Source organism: Pelophylax lessonae, assembly GCF_965119305.1.
Source record: "Pelophylax lessonae genome assembly, chromosome: 7".
NCBI classification, from domain to species: Eukaryota; Metazoa; Chordata; class Amphibia; order Anura; family Ranidae; genus Pelophylax; species Pelophylax lessonae.
In genome coordinates, this window is record NC_138774.1 from 115,109,606 (window position 1) to 115,130,991 (window position 21,386).

General features: G+C 45.4%; 1 protein-coding gene across 1 annotated transcript in view; it reads left to right on the plus strand.

Moving 5' to 3' along the window:
• Positions 1 to 4,997: 4,997 nt before the first annotated feature.
• The window catches only part of WDR44 (WD repeat domain 44), a 176,293-nt gene continuing 159,904 nt past the window's right edge, over positions 4,998 to 21,386 (plus strand). Inside the window, exon 1 of the mRNA XM_082263435.1 lies at positions 4,998 to 5,245. Within this exon, the coding sequence (XP_082119561.1) occupies positions 5,172 to 5,245 (74 nt within the window). The 5' untranslated portion in view covers positions 4,998 to 5,171. The remainder of the gene's footprint in view (positions 5,246 to 21,386) is intronic.

The window sequence follows — 21,386 nt, forward strand, 5'->3', positions numbered from 1 at the left end:
GGGAGACAGTCAGAAGGAATGTGGAGGAATATTAGCCTGGAGGGCTAGGAAAGGGGCAGCTGCAGTCAGGTGGGTTGGCAGTGCATGAGGAGGTTGTGCTGGGAACATTAGTCACAGGAGGAGTAATGCAAGCTTAACACTGTAATTTCTACACAACAAGGGGCTTTGAGTTCCTGCCTGCAAAGAACCATTGCTAAAAAAAAATCTGACTGTGCCTGTCAGATCCACAAACCGTGTGCAAAGATCATAACCCGCGCTTTCAAATTAAAACTATGAATGTTAATAAAAGTGTTTGCAGCTGCTGTTCACTAGGTAAAAATCAGAGAAAATAGAATATGCCAAAAAACAGCGCTTGCAATGTGCAAATATCCAAATTGAATTAAATACAGTCAGGTCCATAAATATTGGGACATCGTCACAATTCTAATCTTTTTGGCTCTATACACCACCACAATGGATTTGAAATGAAACAAACGAGATGTGCTTTAACTGAAGACTTTCATCTTAATCCAAATGAGGAGAACGGTGTATGAGTTACAACAGTTTGTATATGTGCTTCCCACTTTTTAAGGGACCAAAAGTAATGGGACAGATTAACAATCATAAATCAAACTTTCACTTTTTAATACTTGGTTGCAAATCCTTTGCAGTCTACAGCCTGAAGTCTGGAACGCATAGACCTCACCAGGCGCTGAGTTTTATCCCTGGTGATGCTCTGCCAGGCCTCTACTGCAACTGTCTTTAGTTCCTGCTTGTTCTTGGGGCATTTTCCCTTCAGTTTTGTCTTCAGCATGTGAAATGCAAGCTCAATCGGATTCAGGTCAGGTGATTGACTTGGCCATTTCATAACATTCCACTTCTTTCCCTTAAAAAACTCTTTGGTTGCTTTCGCAGTATGCTTCGGGCCATTGTCCATCTGCACTATGAAGCGCCGTCCAATGAGTTCTGAAGCATTTGGCTGAATATGAGCAGATAATATTGCCCGAAACACTTCAGAATTCATCCTGCTGCTTTTGTCAGCCGTCACATCATCAATAAATACAAGAGAACCAGTTCTATTGGCAGCCATACATGCCCACACCATGACACTACCACCACCATGCTTCACTGATGAGGTGGTATGCTTTGAATCATGAGCAGTTCCTTTCCTTCTCCATACTCTTTTCTTCCCACCACTCTGGTACAAGTTGATCTTGGTCTCATCTGTCCATCGGATGTTGTTCCAGAACTGTGAAGGCTTTTTTAGATGTTGTTTGGCAAACTCTAATCTGGCCTTCCTGTTTTTGAGGCTCACCAATGGTTTATATCTTCTGGTGAACCCTCTGTATTCACTCTGGTGAAGTCTTCTCTTGATTGGTGACTTTGACACACATACACCTACCTCCTGGAGAGTGTTCTTGATCTGGCCAACTGTTGTGAAGGGTGTTTTCTTCACCAGGGAAAGAATTCTTCGGTCATCCACCCCAGTTGTTTTCCGTGGTCTTCCGGGTCTTTTGGTGTTGCTGAGCTCACCAATGCGTTCTTTCTTTTTAAGGATGTTCCAAACAGTTGATTTGGCCACACCTAATGTTTTTGCTATCTTTCTGATGGGTTTGTTTTGTTTTTTCAGCCTAATGATGGCTTGCTTCACTGATAGTGACAGCTCTTTGGATATCATATTGAGAGTTGACAGCAACAGATTCCAAATGCAAATAGCACACTTGAAATGAACTCTGGACCTTTTATCTGCTCCTTGTAAATGGGATAATGAGGGAATAACACACACCTGGCCACGGAACAGCTGAGCAGCCAATTGTCCCATTACTTTTGGTCCCTTAAAAAGTGGGAGGCACATATACAAACTGTTGTAATTCCTACACCTTTCACCTGATTTGGATGTAAATACCCTCAAATTAAAGCTGAAAGTCTGCAGTTAAAACACATCGTGTTTGTTTAATTTCAAATCCACTGTGTGGAGCCAAAAAGATTAGAATTGTGTTGATGTCCCAATATTTATGGACCTGACTGTATGTGTAAACCACATCAATTATTAAGAAATAATCTCTATAAGGTGCAATCGTGCTAAACTAAATAGTTCAGAAATAAATAGCATCAATTAATAAAATGGTAATCATAAAGTGCACATGTGCTAGAACCAAATCTTAAAAAACTCAGTGCATAAAGTGCAATTGTGCTTCTTCCAAATACAATAAATGGTGCTAAAGTGCAAAAGGTGATAGAAAAAATGTCCAAGATATGGTAATTCCAATTATGTGAACAGTCCCACATCAGGTGCAGCCATACTCGGCAAGGTGCTGAAGCCAAAAAGTGCTATGGTGCTCCACACAGTGGAAGGTGCCTCAAAAAACCCTTTTGGGGATCCACTCACCAGAACCAAAAGGTTAGTGATGCACTTCCTAACGGCAACCACACGATGTCACTTCCTGTATCCCGTGGAATGCATGCCTGCTGCGTTCCCGGAAAGGGGTTTGTGATCGGCTTTTACTGTGGATTTCCAAGTTTTCTACATGCTTGTGTCTTTTAGCAGTATTGTGAGTATTCTTATCCCATAATTGTAATAAAGATATCTTACGTTATTCACTATATTACATCATTCCTTACTTTGAGTGATACCCGAGGGGTTACAAGTTTTGAGATCCATTGGTTCATATTTGAGGTCCATCTGTCCTTTGGCTAAACCCCAGAAGGGGACCTACTGCGTTGAGGAATCATTAGTCCAACTATTTCTACAGGCCCACTAACCTTTTGATTCTGGTGAGTGGATCCCTAGGTAAAAATGCACCCCACGTTGTTGGCAGCAGAGCCGCTGATTGGCGGCCTCCTGGGGGTCATTGGGGCGCATAGCAATGCGCCCCGACACTCCCCAATTTCAGGATGTCCTGGCTGTGATTGGTCTAGTCTCCAGCCTGGACCAATCATAGCGGACATCCCGGGTAATGTCGCGTGGGGGGCGGTGCGTGCGTTAGTCACGCACCGTCCTGACGTCATCTTCCCGTCCGCCGTCAGAGAAGAGGCAGCAGGCGGCGCGCATGGAGGAAGAAGAGTCCGGTGTACGGTCAGAGGACACCGGTCCGACCGAGTCGCGGCGCCATGGAGGAGGAAGAAGTCGACTCCCGAGCAGCACAGTCGCCAGGGAGTCGGGACGTTGACGGGCGGCACGCATGCAGGTCGAGACGAGGACTCGGAGGGAGAAGACATCCGACCGAGTCCCGTGCAGCACGCCAGGCATGGTGATGTCAGTGGCACCAGAGGTAAGTGAAGTCTCAGGGGGGGGGGGGCTACGCATTGATAGGGACATGCTGGACACTGTGCATTGATGGGGGACATGCTGGCCAAGTCACTGTGCATTGAATATGGACATGCTGGTCAGGTCACTGTGCATTGATGGGGGACATGCTGGTCAGGTCTCTGTGCATTGATGGGGGACATGCTGGTCAGGTCACTGTGCATTGATGGGGGACATGCTGGTCAGGTCACTGTGCATTGAATGGGGACATGCTGGTCAGGTCACTGTGCATTGATGGGGGACATGCTGGTCAGGTCACTGTGCATTGATGGGGGACATACTGGTCAGGTCACTGTGCATTGAATGGGGACATGCTGGACACTGTGCATTGTTGGGGGACATGCTGGTCACTGTGCATTGATGGGGGACATGCTGGTCATTGTGCATTGAATGGGGACATGCTTCTCACTGTGCATTGATGGGGGACATGCTGGTCACTGTGCATTGATGGGGGACATGCTGGTCACTGTGCATTGATGGGGGGCATGCTGCTCACTGTGCATTGAATGGGGACATGCTTCTCACTGTGCATTGATGGGGGACATGCTGGTCACTGTGCATTGATGGGGGACATGCTGGTCACTGTGCATTGATGGGGGGCATGCTGGACACTGTGCATTGATGGGGGACATGCTGGTCACTGTGCATTGATGGGGGACATGCTGGACACTGTGCATTGATGGGGGACATGCTGGACACTGTGCATTGAATGGGGACATGCTGGTCACTGTGCATTGATGGGGGACATGCTGGTAACTGTGCATTGAATGGGGGACATGCTGGACACTGTGCATTGATGGGGTACATCATGCTGGTCTCTGTGCATTGAATGGGGACATGCTGGTCACTGTTCATTGATGGGGGACATCATGCTGGTCTCTGTGCATTGAATGGGGACATGCTGGTCACTGTGCATTGATGGGGGACATCATGCTGGTCTCTGTGCATTGAATGGGGACATGCTGGTCACTGTGCATTGATGGGGGACATGCTGGTCACTGTGCATTGATGGGGGACATCATGCTGGTCTCTGTGCATTGAATGGGGACATGCTGGTCACTGTGCATTGATGGGGGACATGCTGGACACTGTGCATTGATGGGGGACATCATGCTGGTCACTGTGCATTGAATGGGGACACACGCTGGTCGATCCTAAACCAACCTAATGATTATTTGTTAAGTCACGCACTTTTTTACAGTGTTTTTTGCCGCAAAGCAATGCCTATTACGGTACATTTTTCTGTTTGCGCCCCAAAATTTTTGAGCACCAGCCGCCGCTGTCTACTGACACTGTGCACTGCTCTGCTGACACCATCCACTGCTCTGCTGACACCCATCTCTGCCCTACTGACACTGTGCACTGCTCTGCTGACACCATCAGTATATGTACACATTCACAGACACGCAAATAAGTTTGAGCTTTGGGATGCACACCTATGATGGGAGAGAGAGCGCTATATATTAAAGCAGAGTGACAGCTCCGCAGACTGTCGTTAGTGACACGCCCTCTTTCCCACGTGTGTGTCAATGCCCACCCTATAGCACACAAGTTCATCCTCCTTCCCCGCCCCTGGGAGTGTCAGCTCCGCCCTTTCGAAGCTTAGCTGTCAGACACATGTTTCTACTCTCATCCTATCCAGTCCTCTGTTTGAGCCACGCCCCTCTCAAGCTGTCCCCGCCCTCTGTACAGGTCAGCTCCGCCTGTCTTTCTGGCTGTGCTCGCGGTGATCTCGCGATACTCGGGCCGTGTTTATGTGAGTGTGCCGGGCCCTCCTCTCTGTAGCTGGCCTGTCAGTGGGAGCTCCAAGCATACATGCTGGTCGGGCCTGCGCCTCCGGGGAGCGGCGCCAACTGACGCCTCAGCAGTCCGCAACCCGACGGCCATGGCGTCCGACAGCGACACGGAGGAGTTCTTCGATGCCCCGGAGGATGTGACGCTGTCCTGCTCTCCTGGAGTGTGAGTGTCCGTGCGGGAGGTGTCCCCTCTACCCCCCATCCCTTCCCCTCTATAGGCTATGAGTAATGAGGGGTCACGTGTCCGGGGCTATTACTATTGGCTGGCTGCTGGCTACATGACAGGTCCTCTACACTGAATGTATACATCCCCTTCTATTATGTGTGACAGGTCATCTTCACTGAATGTATACATCCCCTTCCATTATGTGTGACAGGTCCTCATCACTGAATGTATACATCCCCTTCTATTGTGTGTGACAGTCCTCATCACTGAATGTATACATCCCCTTCCATTATATGTGTGACAGGTCCTCATCACTGAATGTATACATCCCCTTCTATTATATGTGTGACAGGTCATCATCACTGAATGTATACATCCCCTTCTATTGTGTGTGACAGGTCCTCATCACTGAATGTATACATCCCCTTCTATTATATGTGTGACAGGTCCTCATCACTGAATGTATACATCCCCTTCTATTATGTGTGACAGGTCCTCATCACTGAATTTATACATCCCCTTCTATTATGTGTGACAGGTCCTCATCACTGAATGTATACATCCCCTTCTATTATATGTGTGACAGGTCATCATCACTGAATGTATACATCCCCTTCTATTATGTGTGACAGGTCCTCATCACTGAATGTATACATCCCCTTCTATTGTGTGTGACAGGTCCTCATCACTGAATGTATACATCCCCTTCTATTGTGTGTGACAGGTCCTCATCACTGAATGTATACATCCCCTTCTATTATGTGTGACAGGTCCTCATCACTGAATGTATACATCCCCTTCTATTATGTGTGACAGGTCCTCATCACTGAATGTATACATCCCCTTCCATTATATGTGACAGATCATCATCACTGAATGTATACATCCCCTTCTATTATGTGTGACAGGTCCTCATCACTGAATGTATACATCCCCTTCTATTATGTGTGACAGGTCCTCATCACTGAATGTATACATCCCCTTCTATTATGTGTGACAGGTCCTCATCACTGAATGTATACATCCCCTTCCATTATATGTGTGACAGGTCCTCATCACTGAATGTATACATCCCCTTCCATTATATGTGTGACAGGTCCTCATCACTGAATGTATACATCCCCTTCTATTATGTGTGACAGGTCCTCATCACTGAATGTATACATCCCCTTCTATTATGTGTGACAGGTCCTCATCACTGAATGTATACATCCCCTTCCATTATATGTGTGACAGGTCCTCATCACTGAATGTATACATCCCCTTCCATTATATGTGTGACAGGTCCTCATCACTGAATGTATACATCCCCTTCCATTATATGTGTGACAGGTCATCATCACTGAATGTATACATCCCCTTCCATTGTGTGTGACAGGTCCTCATCACTGAATGTATACATCCCCTTCCATTATATGTGACAGGTCCTCATCACTGAATGTATACATCCCCTTCCATTGTGTGTGACAGATCATCATCACTGAATGTATACATCCCCTTCTATTATGTGTGACAGGTCCTCATCACTGAATGTATACATCCCCTTCTATTATATGTGACAGGTCCTCATCACTGAATGTATACATCCCCTTCCATTATATGTGACAGGTCCTCATCACTGAATGTAGGGCTGAAACAAATAATCGATTAATCGACAACTAATCGATTATGAAAATGGTTGTCAACTATTTTCGTAATCGATTAATCGGTCAGCCGATTAGTTGTCCTGCATACAGAATGCATTATTTGTTTACATGTCAGAAAATACAGTGCAACGCACATACAGCTCAGTACACTGTCTGTACATGTATGTAGATGGCAGAGTACTTGTGAATGTGTGAGGAGCAATGCCTCATGGGAAATGTAGTCCTGGGCAAGAGAAGGAACCAAGTGATTCTAAAGGCAGAGGTTTTTTTTTTTCTTTTTTCCTTGCTATATACCTTGCTTACAATCACTTTAAGGGCTCTGTGCAGGGAAGATCAGTATCTGAACCCAAAGAAGGCTGATAGACTAGAGGTGATATAAGGCATTACATTTACATTTAGAGTAAAAGTTCTATAGTATTGTGCATTATATTTAAAATTATTATATCCATGGAAAAAGTCTCAGCTTTTAGTACTACTTTAATATATAAATGTTATTTCCCCCCCCCCTCCACCCTTCTTATAGTTTCATGTATGACTCCCAGTTAAAATATCCTGCATATCCAACTTCTGGGCATATTTTTTTCAAATACATACATATGATACAAGATAGAAAAACATTCACTGATTCACAGTAGAAATTATAATTATATTACAGTAGCGATTATCTGCTGATTTTTTTTCTTTTTACTATAAGGGCTCTTTCACACGGGCGCTCCGTATGTCCGCAAATCATCCTATTTTTTTGCGGATGATTTGCGGACATAATGTAAGTCCATCCGCTGACATCCGATTTTCTTCCTGTCAGTTCTGTTCCGTTTTTTCGAATGGAACAGAACCCTATTTTTCCTCCGTTCAAAAAACGGAAAGGAAGGAAAATCGGATGTCAGCGGTGTCATCCGCTGACATCCAAAGTCCCCATAGACTTACATTAGTTCCGCATATCATCCACAAACGGATGGGATGATATGCGGACACACGGAGCGGATGACAGAAATGTCATCCACTCCGTGAAAAAAAAAAAGTCCCGCAGCAGAGCTTTCACACGAAGCGGCCGTGTGAAAGAGCCCTAAAGGGCTTTTTTTTTTTTTTTTTTTTTTTTACCCCCATCATGACAGGTGATAAAAAAAAAAAAAAGCATGCTGCTGCTACTAAATGTCTTATGCTGCCCATACATGTATTGGATTTTTGGACAAAAATATTTGCACATTTATACAAAAATGATTTGTATATTTGTTGAATGGACGAGTGTTGTTTTGAAAATTCCACTTGCTGTTAACATTCAATTTTAAAATGAATATAATTCCTGAGCAAAAACCACATAGACTATTTGAAGATTTGTCCGTCCGGCATACGATCTTGGAAATCGCCTGCGTGGTCACGCCTGGCGACCTCCGAGATCGTCATCGTATGCCAGACGGAGCGGTATCACCCGGGTGTCCTGGCAAGTGGGTGAGAGACGGATCGGTATTGGGTGGGTGGGTGAGAGACAGAGCAATATTGAGTGGAATGCCGAAACGGAGCGGTATCACCCGGGTATCACTTACGGCAAGTGGGTGAGAGATACCGATCTGCTAATGTGGAATTGCTTATATCTATAATTTGTGCATACTGTATGTGAGTGGCATATTCAGTAACATTTGTAAACGGAATTATGCTATGTGACATCATTTTACCCTTACATGAGCAATATTTGGAAAATCGGCAATATCGGCCAGTTCCAGGGCCGATATAGATATATCGGCAAAAGTCAAAATCGGCCCTCGATATATCGGCCTTGCCGATAATCGGTTTATACCCAATTTAAACCTCCAATAATACATATATCTGTCTCAGAGTGGATTAAATATCCAACTAAATAGCTGGGTATTTATAATTACCACTGCATATAGATAATAAAGAATATTAACTAAATTATGCACCAACATTTTTTTTTGTTGAGGTTTTTTTCAGATTAGTCGATTAATCGAAACAATAATCGGTCAACTAATCGATTATGAAAATAATCGTTAGTTGCAGCCCTAACTGAATGTATACATCCCCTTCCATTATATGTGTGACAGGTCCTCATCACTGAATGTATACATCCCCTTCCATTGTGTGTGACAGGTCCTCATCACTGACTGTATACATCCCCTTCTATTATGTGTGACAGGTCCTCATCACTGAATGTATACATCCCCTTCTATTATGTGTGACAGGTCCTCATCACTGAATGTATACATCCCCTTCCATTGTGTGTGACAAGTCCTCATCACTGACTGTATACATCCCCCTCCATTGTGTGTGTGACAGTCCTCATCACTGAATGTATTCATCCCCTTCCATTATGTGTGACAAGTCCTCATCACTGAATGTATACATCCCCTTCTATTGTGTGTGACAGGGCCTCATCACTGAATGTATACATCCCCTTCTATTATATGTGTGACAGTCCTCATCACTGAATGTATACATCCCCTTCCATTGTGTGTGACAGTCCTCATCACTGAATGTATACATCCCCTTCTATTGTGTGTGACAGGTCCTCATCACTGAATGTATACATCCCCTTCCATTGTGTGTGACAGTCCTCATCACTGAATGTATACATCCCCTTCCATTGTGTGTGACAGTCCTCATCACTGAATGTATACATCCCCTTCTATTGTGTGTGACAGGTCCTCATCACTGAATGTATACATCCCCTTCTATTATGTGTGACAGGTCCTCATCACTGAATGTATACATCCCCTTCCATTATGTGTGACAGGTCCTCATCACTGAATGTATACATCCCCTTCTATTATGTGTGACAGGTCCTCATCACTGAATGTATACATCCCCTTCTATTATGTGTGACAGGTCATCTTCACTGAATGTATACATCCCCTTCCATTATGTGTGACAGGTCCTCATCACTGAATGTATACATCCCCTTCTATTGTGTGTGACAGGTCCTCATCACTGAATGTATACATCCCCTTCTATTATGTGACAGGTCCTCATCACTGAATGTATACATCCCCTTCCATTATGTGTGACAGGTCCTCATCACTGAATGTATACATCCCCTTCTATTATGTGTGACAGGTCCTCATCACTGAATGTATACATCCCCTTCTATTATATGTGTGACAGGTCCTCATCACTGAATGTATACATCCCCTTCCATTATGTGTGACAGGTCCTCATCACTGAATGTATACATCCCCTTCTATTATGTGTGACAGGTCCTCATCACTGAATGTATACATCCCCTTCTATTATATGTGTGACAGGTCCTCATCACTGAATGTATACATCCCCTTCTATTATGTGTGACAGGTCCTCATCACTGAATGTATACATCCCCTTCTATTGTGTGTGACAGGTCCTCATCACTGAATGTATACATCCCCTTCTATTGTGTGTGACAGGTCCTCATCACTGTAATGCATACACCCCTCAATATGTGCATTTTGTGTGTGTGTGTGTGTAACCCTGACAGGTCCTCTTCACTGCTGCTGTATAAAACATATACACTCCTCTACCAGGTCCTCCTTTAGAAATGCTGTGTATGCAATGTATATTGCTGTTGCCCCTTGGTAGGTCCTCCTGTGCCATGTTGCCCCCCCCCCCCCCCAGGTAGATCTTCTTGTGCTCTGTTGTGCTGCAACTCCCCCCATCACCGTAGGGATTCCTGTGCCCTGTTGTGCTGCTTCCCCTTCCCCCGATAGGGATTTCTGTGCCCTGTTGTGATGGCCCAGCCCAGTAGAGCTTTTTGTGCCCTGTTGTGCTGCTTCCCCCTCCCCACAGGTTGGTTTTTCTGTGCCCTGTTCCCGGGGGAGGGCTTCCTGTTCCTCTGTTCCCTGTTTTGCTGCCCCCCCAGTAGGGCCTTCTGTGTCCTGTTGTCCTGCCCTAACCCAGTAGGGCTTTCTGTGCCATTTTTGTGCTGCCCCCCCCCCCCCCCAGGTATGGCTTCTTGTGTGCTGCTGTGCTGGGGTGCCCCTGTAAAGGTCCCCCTGTTGTACTTGGGCCACCAGGAAAGGTCCTCTTGTGCCTCAGATCCTACTTTTACCACCACATGCCATCCTGTGCCCCATCTTATGCCGCTGCCCACATTATGGCCTCAGCCCTGATGGATTTGCTTGTCCCCAGCAGGTCCTGGGTGTCACCCCCCCCCCCCCACACCTGTAACCCTTCTCCCTGCTCCCTGGATGTGCACACCTTCCCTTCTCCCTTCATTCTTGTGACCTCTTATTTCCAGTCTATCTGCCTGGCACTCCCTATTATTCCAGTCCTCTCAAGTATTTACTTGTGTCTTCACCCTTGCAGGCCTGTACCTGATGTTTTCCTATATCTCAGTTGTAACGTATTGCACACACCATGGGACCTCTGACACAGATCGTCCCATCAGATTCTGCAGATCCTTCACTAAGCTGTGTAGTAATTACTGTTAAATATGGCTCCGTAAACCTGGCCTCCCACTCACTCTTCTACTTTCTTGCCTGTCAGCCCTTTAATGAGGAAATCGCATTCCTAATTCACTGTTGTGCTTTGCCTTCCATGTGCCTGTCTTTACCTTTTGTTGTTATTTTTATATCTCGGAATATAAAGGAATACAGCTGTCACCTTTTCTATGCTGCTTCTCTTGTTACTAGAGACACTGGTTTTTATGCTTGTGTCCATGTGCATTGTGGGTCATATATAATCTGCTGTTTTCCATTGTCATCAGCATGAAAACTTCTTCCTTGTCAGATGATTATCTCCTGGGAGATGCAAACCATCAGGTTTCATGCAGCGATGTGTCGGCCAGCCATCGGATGTAGTGCTTGTAGTCTATGTGAACAGCAGGATAGAAGAGAATGGGCTGGAGTTTAGATGCCTTTATCCCCAATCTTTCCGATCAGGTCCACCTGATCGGACGCTCCATTCACCCCTATGGAGCAGCAGTGACACCTGCTGCTATCCAATCCGATCCTGTCTAGGAATGCACCGATCCGACTTTTTTTGGACCCGATACCGATATCTGGCGTTGTGAAATCGCCGATACCGATCCGGAGCTACACACAAAGCAAGCGGCTGCAGTACAGAGCAAAGCCGCTGCTTCATGTGTACGGCTCCTCCATTCACAGGCGGAGTGCATCTGATATCACTCCGCCTGTGAGCCGGGACTATACAGGAAGTAGCGGCTCTCATCCCATACTACTACTGCACCAAGTAAGGGATGGCTGAGCCGTTACTAAGCAAAAACCGGATCGGTCAATGTTACCGATTTCCCCCCCCCCCCCCCCCGATCCAGCTATAATGGCCATATCGTTGCTGATATCCGATCCGTATATCGGATCGGTGCATCCCTAATCCTATCTGTGAAATCTAGACGGATGGTAACTATTTTCCATCCGTCTGGCAGATGGGATAGGATGAAAACGGACAGGCGGTCCGTGTTTTTTTTTTTTTTTTTTTTACCGATTTCCCCATAGAGCAGACCAGGGCTCTGACAGGTCTGTCTCTGAACAGTGATCAGAGACGGACCTGTCATCTGCCTGCTCAGCAGGGATCAGCTGATCGATCCTCCCCGCTGAGCAAAGCAGAGTCTGCTGGCCGGAATGCCTGTTTGTTTCTGTATAATCAAAATTGCTTTGCAAATGTGTCCGCATTCACACAGTAGTAATGTTTGTGATTTGTGTGAAATGTCAGGTCATTGGTTGCATTTCGCAGACTAATATAACATAGGCTGTAAGGCCCTTTTCACTTAAAAATCAAAATTCCAGGATCCCGCTAGGTTTGCACTTTGGGGATACTCTCCCCAGGCTCTAATAAAACTCTGAGCAATTGTAAAGGAGAACGACTTACTTTTCTTGTATTTCCTCATTCTCAAATCCCACTGACTTGTCCTGCCGCTGTGAACAATGTGTACTGCCGTGTGGAGCATGTTGGGGCTGAGATGAGGGTGGGGAACGGGCTGAGCCGCAGTTGGAGCTGGGAGCAGAGCTGTTACTGACTTAAGGCCCGTACACACGTACCGATTGTCGGCAGACAAGGGTCGGCCGACGACCGATCTGCCGATTGTACGCTTGTTAGTATGATGCCTCCGACAGCCGCCAGCGCACATTCTGCCGACAAGAATCTGTCATGCAAGCATTAAAATTTTTGTATGCCGACACCAGAGCGGCCGATTGTTCGCCAGTCAGTACAGATTTCGGCCGACAGACCGCAGATTTGCAAGACTGAGCATGCTCAGAAAAGAAAAAACACAGGGAAAGTTAACCATTACATGACATCACTTCTGCAGTCGGCTGTAGTCGGCGGACAAAATTCTTGTGCCGTCTTTGCACTTTTCAACAGACACCGACAGCCCGGGGACAAAAGACGGCCGATCGTTCGCCGACGATCGGTACGTGTGTACGGGGCTTTATGTGTAATGGGCAGATCAGACCGGTAGTCTGAGACTCCCAGGACCGCTCACTACAGCAAGTGGTGATGTAATTATGTCACCGTTCGCTATAAAAAAAGAAACTACAGCGGGGAGGGCACAGCGGCCACCAGTCTGGTAAAATGGATGTTCAGGTGAACCAGGCTTGCAGATATAAACAAGGATATGTCATGATTATGTCTGTCTAAACACTCAACACCATAGGCCCCTCTCGCACGGACTGACTGACTGACTGACTGATTGGTCCACCCATAACTCTCTATGGAGCAGTGGATGTCAGCGGACGTGACCATTGACACCCACCAGCATCCAATCTGATCTGCTAAAACAGGGTTTGACAAATTTGCTTTGAATCGAGGAGCCAGCTAAAAGTAACAAATCTTACGGATTTACATGTCCCTGAAGGTGAACTTAACCTTTAACCCTTTCACAGCTGGAGCCGTTGTTGCATTTTTTTGCATACATTTAAAAAATAATTTTAGGCCTGAAGATTACATAAAACCCCCAAACATATTTTCTGAAAGCCGACTCCCTAGAGCAGTGGTCCTCAACTCCGGTCTTCAGGGCCCACAAACAGGCAGATTTTAAGTATTACCTTGGGGAGATGCAGACTAGAGTACTGCAATCACTGAGCAGAAAATGATATCACCTGGGATGTATTTCAGTTATCTTGCAAACCTGGCCTGTTAGTGGGTCCTGAGGACCAGGGTTGAGGACCACTGCCCTAGAGAATTCAATAGCGGTAGTTCCATTTTTTTTTTATGTTACACGATTTTACCGCAAAGGTCTAAGAAACACAACATTTCTGTAAAATAAAAACGCATTAAAAGTTTTAGGGGCACAAAAACGCAATACATTACCCACATTTTTGGTAAAATATAAAAACCGAGGTTGCACCGACTAGATACCCAACATGTCAGTACCCTATATTTTCCATAGTCGACACTTTAAAAGCCCCCTATAGGTCATCAGTTTAGCGTTTACAAAGTAGGTGTGGTGCTAGAATTATTGCTCTCATTTCAGTTTGTGCAGTGATAAGTAATGTGTACCACAATTAACGTTTTCAGGCATAGGCGCCCCATTGCGTGCATTTGTATGTGCATATATGAAGGGGAGCCTCCGTTTTTTTTTTTTTTTTTTTTTTTTTTAGGGGGGTGGAGATTTTTTATGCTTGGGTGTAAATTTATTTTTTTTACAATTAAAAGCTATTTTTTTTCCCCCCTCATCACATCGGGGACAAAAAGTCCCAGATGTGGTGATTTTTTTTGGGTGACAGGTTCTCTTTTTAATAAGACAATACCCTACCTGTCTCCTCTGTGTTCCACTGAATGTAATGCAATGCACATTGTACTGCATTACATTCTTTCCCGGCCTCGATTGCGGGGGAAACTGTCAACGGGGAAATTGCATTACTTCCGGGTTAACAGTTAGAAAGGGAAGAGAGTGGATGTGTGTCCACTCTCACCCCCCCCCCCCCCACTTCTCTACCCAGTGGCACCCACTATGCAGGGCTCAGGCCCTCAGAATGGGCAAGCACAGCCCAAGATACATAGCAGGAGGGTAGAGCTGCACGATTCTGGATAAAATGGGAATCACAATTTTTTTTGTTAGTATAAAGATCATGATTCTCTCATTCTCAGCGTAACATCATCTTTTACATTTATACAAAAAAAATTGTGCTAACCTTTACTGTTTAGTTTCATTTTAATTCATGAAAGCGTTCCCCCCCCCCCCCCCCCTGAAAAAGTTGCGTTTAAAAGACCGCTCCTCAAACACATTGTGACATAAAATATTGTAACGATGGCCATTTTATTCTCTAGGGTCTCTGCTAAAATAAATATATATAATGTTTTGTGGTTCTAAGAAATTTTCTAGCAAACAAGTGTCAGAAAAAGGATTAGTCTTTAAGAGGTTAAACAAGTCCTCCTTAAGGCTCCATTCAGCCTGACAAGTCGCGGTCCATGCAGTGCTACAGGAGCCGTTCTAATAGGAGTGACACAAGTCGCTCCGACTTAGAAAAAGGGTCCCGTACTACTTCGGGGCGACCTCGGAGCGACTTGCATAGATAAAGTCGCTGTGCACGGGACTTCACAGGTCGCCCCTGAAGTTGTGCCGCTTCAGTGTGAATGCGGTCTTACAGACGGAAGTTCATTCTTTTGATCTAAAAGAATGAAATGATACATTGTAAAGCATTGTGTTTATAGTTATCTAGCAGCTGTAGCAATGTTGATCAACATTTGCTGGAGGCTTTTTTTTTTTGACAGCTGTGAGTGAGCAGAGAACAGCTCTGTATGAATCGAGGAAATGCCGTTTTTAAGATTGCACCAGAACCGGGATTGCATGGGTGTTCACACATATGCGATCCGATTCCTCTCCAAATTGACAGTTTGCACGGTGATATACAAACTTCTCTGGGGGTGTAATTAACTTTATATTGACACTCCCAGCAGTTCACATATGGCAGTGTGGACTGGGTGCGATGAGGGAGCCTGCAGTGGATTCGCACCAGTGTGAACCGGCTCTTAAAGGATGTAAACTTGAGAAGAAAAAAGGCATAATGAGCTAGTATGCATCGCATTCTAGCTCATTATGAAAAAATTTGTCTTGGAACAAACCCCTCCAGCTGCGCCCGCACACCGCTGAGACGGCTGACATCTTCCCCAGTGCTTCTTCTGGGTTTGCGGGCTCCAGCGCTGTGAGTTGCCGAAGCCGCGATGACGACACTCCTGGGCATGTGCGCCGGAGCCACCATTTATGGCTCGGGCTCTGAAGGTCCGGCACGGTAAGCCGGACCTTCAGAGCGCATGCGCTGATGACCTCATCCGCTGCATGCACTCTGAATATCTTCTAAACTGTGCAAGTTTAGGGGATATTCACCTTGCCTACAGATTATATGATTATATACATTGCCTACCTTTATTATAGGCTTACCTGTAGTTACAATTAAAAAATAAGACTTGCTCTCTAATGAGGGAGAACTCTGGGCTGTGTATGGAGATTCTTGTACTCACCACTGACAGTGTAATGAATCGGCTACTGCAGAGAGCGAACAGCTGTACAGATTGATACAATTTAGCAGAGAGGGAACTCTTTACCTTAGATAATCTGTTGCTTATCTGTGAACAGCAGAGTTCAGTCTCTACAACATTGTATCAATCTGTGTTGGTTCACTCTCTGCAGTAGCTGATTCATTATACTGTGGGTGGTGAGTAAAGGAATGCCTTATCATACTGTCATTAGACAGCGCAGATCACAGGCCAATCATAGTGGCTTTGTATCTTTTGTACAAGTGTAAACCAGGTATTCCCCTTCTACCACTGCCGCCAATCGCATCCACCAGACACCCTACTAGAGCCAAAACCACACAGCCAGGGCTGCTGGTAGAAATCATGGGGCCCTTACAGCCTAGCTAACCCATCAGTGAGCCAAGCCTAACAGGCGGCTCCAGCCACTTGAACTAACCACTCATTCTTGCAAACAGAATACCTGTGAGAGTGAGCCCCTAAAACAGAGTTCCACCCATTTTGGTGTTTGTTAAAAGTCAGGAGCTACAAGAAGTGTAGCTGCTGAATTTTGATAAACACACAATTACCTGTCCTATGATCCAGCGATGGGGGCCGTCCGAAGCCTCGCTCCTTTCCCTCTCCTCTTGGCGGTGCCGGCATCTCTATTGTGGTCACCCGGCTGTCACAGCTTGCAGGTTCACAACCGGGTGCGCACTGCACATGCACAAGACGCACTGCGTGTTGTGAATGGCCGGGCTATCTTTTAGGACCTCTGACGTGTCCCAGAAGATTGGAGGGAGGGGGAGAGGGGAACTGCCGCTCAAGTGGAAGTGGGAGTAGGTACCTGTCAAAACTAGGTACCCCCCCAAAAAATGTGGCATGTCAGAAGTATTTAAAGCAGAAGTTCCACTTTTGGGTGGAACCCTGCTTTAAAGGGGTAGTATCCCGCTTTTTGACACTTTTACCTACAGGTAAGCCTATAATAAGGTACAAATAATATCTCCTAAACCGGCACGGTTTAGTAGATATTTACAGTGCATGCAGCCGCTCGCGCGAGCGGCGCATGCGCTCTGAAGGTCCGGGGGGACCTTCAATTAAGTTGCCGGGAGCTTGCCGGAAAAATCACTACCGCGCGCACGCACGGGAGTGACGTCATCGCGGCTCCGGCCAATCAGCGCGCCGGAGCCGCCGAACCCGGAAGAGACGACGAGGGATCATGGCAGCGCCCGCATCGATGTCTGGGGGTCCGTGTCAGGGCTTCGTTTTAAGGTAAGTTAAACATAATGGGCTAGTGTGCGATGCATACTAGCTCATTTTGCCTTTGTCTTGCAGGTTTTTTTTTTTATTTTTTTTTTTTTATAGGGTTTACAACCGCTTTAAACAATTTTTATAGTCTTGTGGGGGTTGGTGAAATATTGGTGGTCTTAACAGACACCCGACATCTCTCTTTTGAGAGAGGATTTGAGGAATGTGCCCTCAATCTTTCTCTGAAGCCTCAGCTGCAGAGTGACTGAACAGAAAGCACTTTGTACAGTGACTCCCTGTATGTTGACAAATTGAAACATTGTAAATACAGGGAGGGCCACAGGGCGGTTGATTGCAGTAATTGTGCCTTTTCCTGCTGCTCTGGACCCCCCTGTTGACCTTATGGGGCCTGGGCCCTGAACATGGTGCCCATATACAGACACTGAGGTAAAGCATGATGGCATCCACTGGACGCCCTTCCAGAGCCAGCACGACACAGCACCCTTCCACAGACACCGAGGGAAAAGCAGGGGGGGGGGGGGGTTTAAAAAAAAAAAAAAAAAAAACTCAGCTCTCTTGTAGGGATGCACTGATCTGACTTTTTTGGTACCGATGCCAATCTTTTGCTTTGTGAAATCGCCGATCCCGAGACCGATCCGGAAGTACTGTTTTGTGAGCTTATAACAAAATAATACTTCCGGATCGGTATCGGAAGATACCTTTTATAACAATTGTGCATTTAAGAGGTTAAACTTCCCTCCTCTGGCAGACAGAACGGAAAGATATATTGTATTCATTGTGTTTACTTAAGGCCCCTTTCACACACGCTGTCCGTTTGTCCGTTTTTTCATCCATCCGTTGACGGATGAAAAACGGACATCAATGCATCTCTATGTAAAAACGGATGACAACGGATGAAAGATGGATAACAACTGACGAAAATGGATAATAACTGACGAAAAACGGATGACAACTGACGTTGTGTGAAAGGGGCCTAACGGGGAGACTGACAGGCATTTGCAGGAGGCTCTTTTTTTTTTTTTTTGAAAGCTGTTCTCTGCTCCCTCACAGCTATGTAAAGAGCAAAACCGGATCGGCCCATGGATCTGTTAATTTTACCGATCCCCCGATCCAGCTATTATGGCCATATCGGCGCCGATATCCGATCCTAATATCGGATTGGTTCATCCCTACTCTCTTGTGGCGGGTGGGTGGACATGAAGAGGATGCCAGTTTGTGTTTTGGGTGATGTTTTACATGGAGGTCGGGAGTTTTGGGTGCGTTAATATCTTATGTTTCTATAAAATTAATTTGCACTATTGCATTGCTGGGTAATTGTCAATCAAACTATCACAGCCCTCATAAAAGAAAACGGTCTGATAATTGGGGGGGGGGGAGGGGGGATGTAAAATGCTGGTATTTAGGTGATTAAAGTAAACCTGGACAAATGAAAAACTGCACCAGAAGAGGTCACGTTTAATGAAAACTTCATGTCAAAACAATCTAAATTGTAGATTTAGACCGCTGTGACACATAAATGGCAGTTCTTCCTGGTCCTTCCATTTTGATGTGATTGGAATTGGTGAAAGGAGGGTGGAAGTCAAGCTAGACATTAGCATGTGACTTCAGTGTCTTTATCTCTAGAATTCCTGCTTCACATGTGGTTGTCACTAAAGGTACCCACTGCGTTTTTTATGCTGTGCTCAGTTTCATCTGCCTAGAGTTGTGATCGGTACAATTTGAAGGGAAACTTCTGGTTTGATATTATTTGCATGCTTACATTGGTCCAGACAGAGATTGGTCCAAGCTGAACCAATGTAAGCATGCAGTTAAGATCATTCCTGGAGTTCAGCTGTAAAGTCCAGACATAACACAGAACTAGGGGATGCATCTGTAAGATAAACATACTTTTACTGTCCTGATTTTTAGTTCTGTATTTGGGGGAAAAGTGAAGCCTGTTTTGGGGCGTCAGTTAAATTGAATCGACCATGTACTGATCACCAATGGGAAGGGGTTAAATAGCACTGCTACTGATCACCAGTGACGTAGAGGGGTTAACACTGACACCAGTGCTGGGGAATTATTTATTTTTTTTTTTCAGTATCCATTGCTATATGCTGCAAAAAAAAAAAGCGGGCCCAAAATTTTGGGACATCGAGGTTTACTTTGAATCAGCTGATCCCATTCCTTTCCCTTGGTCTGACGTCGGCTCTGGATCCCAGGAGGACCCCTCTGCAGTCCATGTCATGCAATCATTAAATGATGAGTTCTTGTGTTGTAGGAGCCTGTGAAGCTAATGCCATTCAGGACTCATTCAGACCTGTCAGTGTATCTGCTTGCTTGTACCTCGTACGGGCAAGCAGCTACTTAATTCATGGATTCTTACTGTCAGTATCACAGCGCTTACAGTGCCGTGGTAGTTCATCGAGAACTAACCTTACAGCTTTAGCGGCTGATGGGACTTGTAGTTTTCCATTCACAGAACACTGTGAATAAGTGATGCTGGCTATCTATGCCACTTTGAAAAGGTGCCTGCACTACTTTGAAGCAACTTTGATCCAGAGAGTGTAATGTTGTATCAAAGCTTCACTAAATCGCACAACTTAAGAGTTGCACTAGTGGAAACTTAGCCACTAGGCTAGAGTGCGACTTTGAGTGCAGCTTTGATCCAACTTTATACTCTCTGGATCAAAATTGCATCAGAAGTTGCATCAAAGTAGTGCAGGTACCTTTTCAACGTCGCATAGATGGGAACGGTGCCATTGACATCAATGGGCTGTGACTTGTCATGTGACTTTGTGTGTCCAAAGTTGCATGACGAGTCACACTAGTGGAAACAAAGCTTTAGTCTGTTTCCACTATTGCACTTTAGAGTGCGACTTTGATCCAACTTTACTCTCTGGATCAAAGTAGCATCAAAGTAGTGCAGGTATCTTTTCAAGGCCGCTGACTTTGAAAGTTTCTTAGATGGGAATGGGTGCTACTTGCCTGTACTATGATCATTGTAGACTGTGAGCTGAAACCCCAGAGCACCTATGGTAGTCTTCATTCAAAGCCCAGCACAACTATACACCCCCCCCCCCCCCCCCGTGTCCTGTGTAAATTATTTCCTAATTTTCTCATGAATTAGGATGTACAATGCATCCTTATTGATGGGAGAGAGCACTGGGCGGGAACCTTCAATCATCAGCTCCTCCCGTTCTGTATACACCCACTGGCTACACAGGAACAGTGCCCCTCCCTGGAAGTGATGTCACAAGCTTTCAGTAACCACACCCACTTGCTGCTCTTGGACTCAGCAGGAAGAGGGATTGAAGTCATGTGACAGCATTGAATACTACAAAATAAAGGTAGAAGAACTGGGATTTTTTTCATTTTGACACATAAGGCTGGACTCTGCTCACATTAATGATTGCAGGGGAGCATTTAGGGTATTAGCCTTTACTTCTACTTTAAGGCTTTAGAAGCACTTTAAGCAATCAGGAAATCGGCAAGCTGTAATACACTGGTACATAATACAGTTAATTTGCAGAACTCGCTGCTTCTCACATTTCAGTTTAGCTTGGTGACATGAAGGAATATTCAGCTCATCACTTTAGTGGAAGACTTGACATCAGTGAGGCATAAAGGACAATCTCTATGCAGGTGGTGACTTCAGATTCTCCTATCCTTACATTTCTTTATCTCATTTCCTCTATTATGTTTTACAAACTTTACCTCTTGAAAATGTATACATGTATACACAGTGGCATGACGTTTCTATTACTGGGTTGCACACTAAATTTAGATGTGAGAAGTATGAATGTTACAAAGCATGCTGGGACATGCATATTCCTTTATTTTTGCTC